Genomic DNA, 11,637 nt, shown 5'->3' with positions numbered 1-11,637 from the left:
ACACTGTTGGAGTTCCCTCGCGTGCTCAATCCACTCCAAGGTAGATCCAGAGAACAGCTCAGTCCAAAATCAAAATACTGCAGGACAGCCCCTTCCTATCTCCAGTCCTCCATGGGAGGTGGTGGGTGGCTGGTCCTTCCTTGTATGCTGGTCTTCCTCACCTGCAGACCTCATCTTTGGCTCCTGGAGTATCCTACTGCTTCACTGTGCCCCTGGCATGATGTTTCTGTGTAGGTTTCCCGAGCCAAAGGTGGCTGGAGCCTTCTCTCTCCCCCCTGTCTCAGTGTGAGTGAGTGGCCGGTAGGAAGATGTCTCTAGTCTGCCATCTTGCTCCACCCCAGAGCAAATAGGTGATTTCAAAGAGGGCACAGAGATGGAAGAGCAGCTCTAGAACTTCTAGCTTAAACTTTCCTGACATACCTTAATAGCTTTAAAAATGTCCATATTGACACAGCCAAGTATGTACTTTTAAAAAAATTATCCCTCTGGGGGCAGGGCACAACTACAGTGGGGACTATACCTAACAGATACAAACATTGTAACCTAATTCTTTGTACCCTCAAATCAACCTGAAATTAAAAAATTACTCAATTAAAACTATGATCCTTTATGACAGATGTTAGAATAGGAGAGGGGTAAAAGGAAGCCCTCTGGGATGCTAGAAATGTCTTGATCTAGGTGTTGGGTTTAATAAAAAGTGTTAGTTATATCATTTCCAGATATTGCTATATATTTTTCAAAGTATTGTTCATGAGTATTTGAACAAATCTCTGAGGACTTATGCTTACAAATGGATACTTGGACTTTTAATTTAAAATTCCTCCTTGAAAATAGAACGAATAATTTTTTTTGTACCATAAAGAGCAACTCATATTTACATATGCTTGGTTGATGGCATGACACACCGGCTTTTAGTTGTTAAGGTAAATACACATAGGAAGACGCCTCAATGCGACCACAATGTTTTTATATTGTGCTTTCTGTTCTCGTCTTCTCAAGTGTCAAACAGAAGCTGTTCTGCGAAGCAGGAAAAAAACAGATCCTTGGCATCCGTAGACACCAATTCCAGGACTTGACAGACTACAGTACCCCCAGGAGCTCACTCTAACTCTAACCCTGACCCTTGCAGAGGTGTTCAACCTGAGGCCCACTGGCTGCATGCTTATTTTGTGAGGACGTTTTTTGCTTATCTGTGGTGTTGGATATCACACAAAAAGTGTGCATGGAGGTTTTTCTTGTGTGTGTGTGTGTGCTAATCAGCTTTCCTTAGTGTTTTTGTATTTATTTTTTGTTTATCAGGCCCAAGCGAGGCTGAAAACCACTGTCTCTGGTGTGTGGAGCTAGTGCGCTAACCACTGAGCTATGGCAGCCAGCCTGTGTTTGTGTAATTAATGTGTGGGGGCCCAAGACAACGCATGCTCCCAATGTGCAGCAGGGAAAATGATGGTTGGACACCCCTGCGAGTGTTTTCATTTTCTGTCATACCGAGAACGCTCTTTGACTTTTTCACTAAAGGGTTTCTGATTTCTTTACTGATAGTCCTATATATAATCATTTTACCTTATTGGAAAGAACATGATTGGTAAAAGCCTCTGCAGCACTTTATCACTTTAAACATAATATGATTGACACATGCCAGAAGAAATCTTTTGGGTTTAAAAATAGCTTTATTTAGCATACCAAAAAACACAGAAACATAAGAAAGACCCTACCTAGTATAAACATAAAAATAGTTAAATACCATAATTTAATGTAAACCAAGCATTTAAAAATGTGAAATAGTATCATAAAATACATACTATTTACACAGAACCAAGTTAAATCGACCTCCGCAGTTAAACTGGATTAGATCACCGATCTTGAAGTCATCATTAGCCATGAAACAAACACAACATCTCTATTTGTACTGCTCAATAGGAAAAGAATAAATCATTTTAATTACACTACACAATAAAATTATTGTGTTAGAAGAGGAGAAGTGCCAGTTCTAGTATTCCAGACACAACTACTACTACTGCAGGTGAAGGCTTGTAAACCATTCTGCCAAAGACCATTGAGCCTATTCTCTTATTTGAAAGCAGACTAGTGGATTCAATTCAGTTACTGCTTAAGAAAGGTACTAAATATAGTTTTGCAAAAATAAACCTTTATTAAAAACAATCAAAGGTGAATGTAATATCAACCAGGTACAAAAAGCAAAAGCATAAAAAATATATATTATTCTAGACAAGCCCCTTAATTGTAACAAATGCTGAGAAACTCAGTTTATAAACCAGATGGGGTAGCAAAAGGGATCTTAAAAATAGAAAACCCCTGGGCGGTGCCTGTGGCTCAAAGGAGTAGGGCGCCAGCCTCACATGCCGGGGGTGGCGGGTTCAAATCCGGCCCCGGCCAAAAGCTGAAAAAAAAAAAAAACACAAATCAATAGAAAACCCAAACCAAATTAAAACCAAACAAACACACCCAAGATAATGCTTCTTGAAGAAAGTGGTGGTGTTTTTTTTTTTTTTTATTCTGTCATTATCACGCGAAAGCCAGCAGGAGATCTATGGATAATGCACCTATTACTTATGAAGTAGTGTTTTCTTGGGCCAACAGTCTAAAATGTGGTTGTCACTGATCAGGTCAAGCATTTGGGTTTTGGTTCAAGGATCAACATGCATTCTGATATTGCAATTTGAGCATCTCTAAAGGGCAGCATTAAATCCCAGATCAGGAGTTTGAAAGGGAAAATAAAGTAGCAAGAACACCTAGTAAGAGGGTATCCTGCTCCTTCGTCTAATCCTGTAATGCTCAAACTTTTGGCTTCCGGATCGCTTCATACTTTTTAGATTTATTGGGGATCTGGATGCCAAAGAGCTTTTGTTTATGAGGTTTATAGCTATCAATATTTACCACATTAGAAAATAAAACAAAATTTACAAACATATTAATTCGTTTAAAAGTAATAAACTCATCAGATGCTAACGAGTTTTGTGAAAAATAGCTGTATTTTTAAAAACAGAATGAAATATTTGTGGGAAGATGGCATCATTTTACATTTTCAACTCCTTTTTGAGAGAATTAGAGTGAAAAGACAAAGAGTATATGTATATTATTATGAAAATATTTCCATCTCACAGACTCCCTCAAAGGGTCTCAAGAAATCCCAGAGGTGCATGGGCCACATTTTGAAAACTGCTGGTCTAATCTAAAGCCTAACGTTAAGGACAAAAAGCCCACACGAAAGGAGCCTTAATTTTCATTTTAAAATAAAACAAAATTCCATACAACTTACTGGATCAAATACTCCCACCTTCACCTCTAACTAAGAGCCAAAGATTGACTTGTACTCACGGCAAAATTTCGTAACTTGTCCTTTGTGAGACCAACTTCAAGATACAATCAATCTTCGGTTAGTCCGTGAAAGCTATAAAACCTATGAACTAAGCACACACACACGTTTGTTCCCTTTCAACATTTGCTTAACACTGTTTGTGCTGAGTGGACTGTCACTTTCAGTTGGCACAGCTTTGGTATGGACCACAGTATGGCAGGGGTTAACAGTTAATAACAGCCCACACACTCAGGTTTGAAATATATTAGCTACTGATGGAGCAGCTTGCTCTGCTCTATTTTGCACTATGTGAAAGCTCTGATAATTTTAGGGAAATACAGGGAGAAAATTCTCCCTACAGCATACCACCACCACCACAACCTTGTTCTTAGACAGCTCTTCACATTTTACAAATTACTTGCACACGCACCATCTCGTTTGATCTATTAAATCCCAGGGTAAGGTACAGGAAAAATGATATTATCCCTACTTTAGAGGGAAGGAGTTTAGGGGTCAGATACGGGTTTTCCCCCAGGGACCTTGGCATGTATCCTCCCACTTGAGGATTTTCCCCAGAGTTCCTCTTTCCTTTGGTTCCAGGGCAGGACTGGGGGAGGGGTCGGTGGCCGATGGAGACAGAGGCAGCAGGGAATGTGGCACAGCTGAAACCTGCGTTCCTTTTGCCTCATCAACCATTTTATCCTCGGCTGAAGAGGCTTCGGACTGGCATAGACATTTCCGTGGTCTGGTCTCATGAATTTGCCACCTGTGCATACATAATACACAATTGTCTCATTTTTTCTTTCTCAGCCAGTTTATGCTGGTAGTTCACGTACAACCTATTCTCTCTGTTTCCAAGGAAAAATAAAACTCGGAGGTTGAAAAAACTCAGGATGAAAATACAAAACAAAACGGCAACAATGATGAGATCTATGTGGGGCTATCACTAGATTTAGCGTGCAGGAAGCATAACGGAGACTTTGCAATCTTCTTCTACCAATTGAAGGGCAATATGAAAAAAAATCACAGTTCATAAACGTAATGGAGAATTGCCTTGTAATAATTGTGAAGCAAAGACTTCAGCTTATAGAAAAATATTAAGAAAATGCTTTCACAAATTTTATTTAACTAAATTCTTCGGGGCTTGAAGATTCTGTCATGGTAGGAGGCAGAGTAGACTAAGTAGAGTAAAAGGCGGTGAAACAGCAAGAAGAAAATAATTATTGCCACCTGTGAGCAAAGGACTACTTGGTATCTACTGCCTGGCATTAATACACGTATCTACTTTAAAATTATTCCATTGCCAGACAATCCTCCCCATCCTGATGTTAATACATACAGCCGACGACATTCCAAATGCTAAGAACACACTGTTTAAGTTTGAAAGTGAGGGGATGGTCAACCAGAAAAGGAAAAAAATCCCTAGCACAAAACAAGGCAAATGCCATTCATGACCGATGCCTTTCTGGCTGTACAATGTAAGCAAGTTATTACTTACTGTGTGCTCACACACTTGCTCTTTGCTTCTTTCTTTCTGAGATGTTTCTAAAATCAAGAATGACTACATGCATTTTTGTTCCCTTTTAAGTTAGATGAAGAAATAGGAGGTTAACAGAAGCCAGTCAGAATTAGAAAACATGCTGAGGACATCCTGTTCGCAATATTCTATAGCATGTTGCTGGCTAGTACACGAATTGTCCGTCGGTGCCCTTTTTTTTTTTTTACAATTCTGGTAAGTAGTGCTCTCTTTCTGGGTGATTTAAATAGAAATTAATGGATCTTTAAGAGAGTTGCACATGCACTATGTCGATTCGTGCGCATGTATATATGCATAGCCACACATATCCATAGACACATGTCCACCTCATCACGTCACACTAAGATCCCCACTAGTATATTTCTCCCTCTTTACATATTCTCTCAAGCAAAACTGAGCACGGATAATGATTTTATAATAAGAAACCAAACTACAGAAAATCAAACCAGAAAGTGTGAAGTGGTATGCTGTAAGAGTCCAATAAAACAAGTCAATGCACATTTATGTAGTGGTAAAGTGCTAGAAAGTTCTTTCATTAGTATTTTAAAAATGATTAGAGTAAAAAAGAAGTCTGCGGCTTCATTTGACGGTGGTGACCACAGGCACCATAGCAATGGCACTGGCCGAGTTGGAGTTGACTATGTCCTCATATTCCGGGGGTGGGTCTGAATGAGGTTCTGTTTCACTCCTCTGCAGGTTCACCTGGCCAGTGGCTTCCTCATAGGTTGGTGGGGGATCGCAGTTAGACAGGCGAGTGGAGACAGAATCTGAGCGCCCAACGACATATTCCAGAAAGCCTGGAGACAATCCACTGCTGTCAAACACTTCATCTGGTGGAGGAGGTGGAGTGATAATATTCAGGTGCTGGGGAAAAGGAATGTGGCCTTCAGTCACTGTCTGTCTGCGAGTTTTGTTTCTTAGGAAGCACCTCCAGATTAGAAAAATGACAAGGAGGATAATGAAGAGGCCAAAGATTAACGGAAAGGTAAGGTAAAATTGAAACCAATCACTTCCTCTGTTAGTCTCTCCTTGTTGAGCTTTTGTGTAGGTACTCCAAAACTCCTTCTGAAAATACAAGACCAAATAAATTAAAAATCAGTACGATGTCGCAAGATGGGAAATAGCAGATGAACAAATGTCTAGGTTCAATGAGCACAATGAACCAAAAACCAAAATGAGATGTGTTGGTTCAAAGGAACTACAGCCTATCTTCTCCACGAAAAGAAATTACAAATACACCATTGTGCTGGCTCCGGATCCTCACTAAAATGGTCAGTCAGAATGCAAGAGTATTTATCAAGACTTAGAGTCATTCATATCTTCACCTGCGACATTTTACAGGGAAAAGTGAAGAATGAGGGTTTTCCCCTTTACCGATCACACCAACTCATTTCCCCCTAAAATATAGTAAGTCAGATAGTACTCGCCATAATCCAACTATGAAGTTCTCATCACTGATCCTCACCATTAATAGTACGTGCTATTTCGCGCTGTTGTAGTACTTAAGCACTCCGCTGATAAACACTTGGTTGCCTAACAGTTCTGTTTGGGGTCCCTTTCCATCAGACATTGCTCCTCAAACTCCCTTTCTACCCTAGAGCTTAGCACACAGATGTTTTGACTAAATTGTGTATTGCTCCTAGAAGAGACCTCAGGCTAGTGAAGAAACTGTATTAGGTTATCTCTAAACCTAGAACTAATCCCAAATGAAAAGTAGTCTAGTAGTTCAAGTCTTTGATATTTGTAAAGGGAGATGGTTAAAAGATAAAGAGGAAACTTGACCCAATTGCTAGTTATGGGCCTTGGGCAAGTTCCTCCTTTAGGGCTTAAATTCCTCACCTGTAAAACGGGAGAATACAAACCTACGGTATACTCTGTCTGAACAATAAATGAGATAGTGTACACAACAGAAGGCAAATCCATGACATAGAAGAACTCAATGAATGGTAGTGATCACAACTAATTTTTATATATGACAATCAAGACTCGGCTTTAAAATGACTAATTAATACCTCGTGCAAAGACCTCCTTCAATTCCAGCGCTATTGACTCCATTTTTCAACATTTAAGCTTGGTCCATAAGTGCTTTTCTCACAATCATATTTATTTGTAGATATTGAAGGTCGCTGGTATTTCTTAAGCATCTGGCAACAAGGGAGGGATCCCCTGGAATCCCAATTGATACAAGTGGAGTCAGGGAGGGGAGTTAGGTTATTACACAAATGGACAAACAAAGGGAGTTGGACTGTGTCAGGGTTTTTGAACACAGATGTCCCACGGGGGCGTGGCAATTACGTAAAACACCAAATCTAGTCCAACGTAAACCTCAGGGTACTAAAGCTGATTGTTTTGTAGTCTTATATTTTATTTACTTAGTCGGATAGCCTTTTAAAGTGCTCTCTGGGAATAACAATGACTTCAAATCATCAATGTTCCATGGTTGACTTAGATTTTCTCTAAGGTACATTCCCACATTCTGTGATTCTGAGGTGAATTTGGACATGTTACAAGAAATAAGGCATGATGTACTAGAGGACGTGTACATGTTCACAGTGAATTTCGCCTAAACAAAGCAGGCGAAACTACACAAGCTACAGCCGCTCCTCGGCCTTTTGGCTAAGAACAATGTAGCGAAATAAGACAAGAGTAGGCAAAACATATCCCAGATACATCATTCATTTCAGAACGATATCAAAATCTGGAATTATGAGATGACTCATTTGCTTCACTACAATGAAAAATGGTATCACAGGTTAAAAACCGATAAAATATAGATATATGAAGCCTTTTAAACAATACGTGTGCTTCTAAAATTGCATACTGCTAACTTTTTATGTAATTTTCATTTTAAATATTGACAGTTTGTCACTGTTTATAAAGTAATACGCATTAATTATATAAAATTTCACTAATAAAAAAGAGCTAACAAAGAAAACTCGCTTGGAGTTCTATCATAAACCTATTAACATTTTGGTTTATACCGTGATAAACGTGTTACATCTATTTCTGCCACACTTTTCCCAGTCATAATTGTACCCCTACACAAATACACATTGTCTGCAAATTTGGAATCAAACTGCACGAAGTGGAATAAAAGTGTGAATCATCTATACCATGGAATACTATTCAGCCATTAGAAAATAGAGATTTGGCAGCATTTGTATTAACCTGGATGGAGGTGGGAACACATTATTCTTAGTGAAGCATCACAGGAATGGAGAAGGATGAATCCTATGTATTCAACTTTGATATGAGGACAATTAATGACAATTAATGACACGGTGGGGCATGGGGGAAGGGGAGAGCAGACAGAGAAGGAGGGAGGTCGTGATTGAAAGGAAAAGGAAAAACAAGAAAAGAAAATAGTGACTAATTCTCACATAAATTGGACTTAATTTTGACCAAAGTACATTACTTAAATGTTAATTTTTAATTCAACTTGTTAATATGTTGTTTAGGATATTGCATCCTCATTTATAAGTGACATATGTTTGTAATTTCCCCTTTATAGTAATATGTTTTTTCCAATTTTAATATCAGCTGTATCCAGATGAAGTAGAATAATTTTGAAGTATTTATTCTTCTTCTATTGCCTATAAGATTTGGCATGATCTGTTTTTTGAAATTATCTTTTGTTAGTTATCTATTTTTTGAAACTTTGGAAAAAAATAGTAGAAGTTAACTGATGACTCCATACTGAACTTCAGAGTGAAAGCATTCTATGATAGACACACTCTTATCTGACAATGTGAATGTCACTTTTTCTGCATTATTATTATTGCTTAATATTTTGCTGCAGCAAAAATGTCTGATTTCTTTCCTGAATGTATTTATCTTCGTTCATTCTTTATGAGGTTTTTGTTTCTAGTCCCTATCTTGAACATTGTTATTGTTATTAAATTTTAAGCCTTTTTAATTTTGTGAAGGCAAAAAGTGGAAACCAAATGAACACATGTATATGTATAGAGAAAATAAAAAAAATAAAATAAAAGTGTGAATCATCTACTTTGGAGATCTGTCAAGTACGTGGTTGATGGTCAATTTTCCTTGTGTACAGTGTGAGTCTTTACCCTCTTTGCTCCTTGTCTCTCTGATTACTATGTCCTTCTTGTGTATTTCCTCTTCCACCCATCTTGTCCATGAATGCCAATAAATAGAAATGATTTCAAATAACTCTATAATGCTAACCCTACATAAACACAACAAAAAGTGGATTTTATTCTGTCTACACTACTTTGGGATAATTTAAGATAAATAATGCACATGAAAATGAAACATGTTTTGCATGCTTGCATAAATAATTCAATTTCTCTGGTTCCTTTCTCATGCTAAGAAATCAAAACTCTATAACTAATATTCCTTTTTTATTTCCTTTTGGAAAAAGTTACAGGAAAATAATTAGACTTTAGTTTTTGAAGGGATAAAAATAAAGCTTAGGTGAAAATGCAGTTAGTAAACCAGATTTTAATTTTACATGTTGTAACTCAGTTTATCCTTACCACTGCAAATGCTTTTGGTATCATTATCATTCCCCCTCTGCAGATGAAGAAATGGAGGTCCAGAGCAGTGAGAGAATAATACACTCAAGGTCAGTTAACATGTAAACTTTGAAGGTAGGGATTAGAACCTAAGAGACCTGGCACCAGAATAAAACAAAAGGCAGTATACCTTCATGTATAAGATATTTCAAACCATTCTGACCAATTTCCTAGAAAATTCAATCTTCTCATCATGTTAAGTGTATAGTCAAAATTAAGCTGGCTCACTCTACAGATTAAATATTTTCAATTTAGGCAACAGTGGTCTGAATGAATAGACAACGAGAGACTTACTTATTTGGGAAACAGACTTATTTTATCCTTGAGGCCAGTGAATCAGATTCACTTAAAATCAGCCCAAATAACTGACATTCAAACAAATAAACTTAGCTTGCATTTCCGTAACCTATTTATATAATTCTTTTCCCTACAGAAAAAGGCAAAAAATGTTTTGAAAGGGCAAATTATTTCAAGATTTGGTAGAGAGGTGCTTTAGAGGGATGGAAAATTAGCAGTTGTGTACCTACAGTGGCCCAAACTTCTGCCTGAATAAATGAGAACTTCTACAATAATTAAATCATCCTTTTACAGCAATTTTTTTTTTTTGAGACAGAGTTTCACTTTGTCACCCTTGGTAGAGTGCTGTGGCATCACAGCTCACAGCAACCTCCAGCTCTTGGACTTAGGCGGTTCTCTTGCATCAGCCTCCTGACTAGCTGGAACCACAGGTGCCTGCCACAAAGCCCAGCTATTATTTTGTTGCAGTTTGGCCAAGGTCGTGTTTGAACCCACCACCCTTGGTATATGGGGCCAGTGCCCTACTCACTGAGCCACAGCCGCCACCCTTTTATAACAATCTTAAACACAATGTAAAATATTCATTCAATTGAAAAAAAAAAAGTCAGCTGGGTGCCTGTAGCACAGTGGTTATGATGCTGGCCACATACATACAGGCTGGTGGGCTCGATCCCAGCCAGGGCCAGGTAAACAACAATGACAAGTGCAACAACAACAAAAAAGCCGGACGGGTGGCGCTTGTGGCTCAAGGAGTAGGGCGCCGGTCCCATATGCCAGAGGTGGTGGGTTCAAACCCAGCCCTGGCCAAAAAAAAAAAAAAGAAAGAAAAGAAAAAAAGCTGGACGTTGTGGTGGGTGCCTTTAGTCCCAGATACTTGGGAGGCTGAGGCAGGAGAATCGCTTAAACCCAAGAGTTTGAGGTTGCTGTGAGTTGTGATGACATGGCACTCTACCGAGGGCGAAATAGTGAAACGGTCTCAAGAAAAAAAAAAAAGTCCTTAAAGGGAATTCATGGTTTTAGATCATGCTAAAATTATACAAATGATAAGTACATTCTGGAGCTGCCAGAGAGGTCTGACAACCATTTCAGAAAAAGGAGGCCAAGAGGTAGGTGTTCCATTATGTTAGGGGACATTGAGAACAAAATCCATAAGGGGCAAGATACTTTCAAAGAACATTTGTTTCCCTTTGATAAAATGTGTACTTTTCTGGTTTGAGCTTTCACATTTCCATTTATGAATAGAACTTGAGTGACTCAAGGCGTGAAGGTCTCTATTCATAATTGGAGAGAGTAGAGCTAGGCATGTTTTATAATCTTTGATTAATCAGCTCAGAAGCTACCCAGGAACACTGAGAAATGGGTGATTTTTCACACTTAGTTTATTGCTGAGGAGGGCCTGGCAGCACTCACTTTGGCTTCTCCCTTTCCTTGAATGACAATGACAGTACAGGGAAGGAAAGATTACAGGAGACCAGGGACTAAAAACCACTCCTAACTCCAAAAGCTGTCTTGTTGAGAGCAGAAGGTAGGAATACCCCAAGTTGGGAAATTTAAGCAAGAGGTTGTCCAAGAGTTTTAAGATTCTTTATCAGGAGAGATCTTCTAGGAAAAATGGCTGGATTTGCACACTTATCATGGTGTTAATTTCTTTGTCTTCAAGGAAGTAATAGGCCCCTCTAACTTGGGAGCAAATAGAGAGATCATTTGTAAACTGAAACAAAAAGTAAGGTATTATCTTGAAAACTGCCACTAGGGGGTAGAATAGTTGCTGGGAAACAGTATTTATGCTGGGCGTGATAGGCACCAATTCAATTTCTTTCAGTAACAGTTGAACATGATATACCTGGGGGATGAAGAGCCAAGGTCGGTGGCATCTTGTTTACATGAATTATGGGGACTAGCTTTTGCAAGGTGGCACATAGCTTGCAGAAAGCAAACTCTCATAATTT

General features: G+C 38.6%; 1 protein-coding gene across 3 annotated transcripts in view; it reads right to left on the bottom strand.

Annotated features, from left to right (window-relative positions):
• Positions 1-1,647: 1,647 nt before the first annotated feature.
• LOC128577879 (transmembrane gamma-carboxyglutamic acid protein 1) overlaps positions 1,648-11,637 on the bottom strand; it is a 108,468-nt gene continuing 98,478 nt past the window's right edge. For all 3 annotated transcript variants that reach the window (XM_053580255.1, XM_053580256.1, XM_053580257.1), the window contains one exon: positions 1,648-5,918. In XM_053580255.1, coding sequence (XP_053436230.1) covers positions 5,433-5,918 — 486 coding nt within the window. In that variant the 3' untranslated portion in view covers positions 1,648-5,432. The remainder of the gene's footprint in view (positions 5,919-11,637) is intronic.

The sequence above is a fragment of the Nycticebus coucang genome, chromosome X (genome assembly GCF_027406575.1).
Source record: "Nycticebus coucang isolate mNycCou1 chromosome X, mNycCou1.pri, whole genome shotgun sequence".
Taxonomy (NCBI): Eukaryota; Metazoa; Chordata; class Mammalia; order Primates; family Lorisidae; genus Nycticebus; species Nycticebus coucang.
Note: the sequence above shows the minus strand (reverse complement) of the source record. Positions and strands in the feature narration are given on the sequence as shown.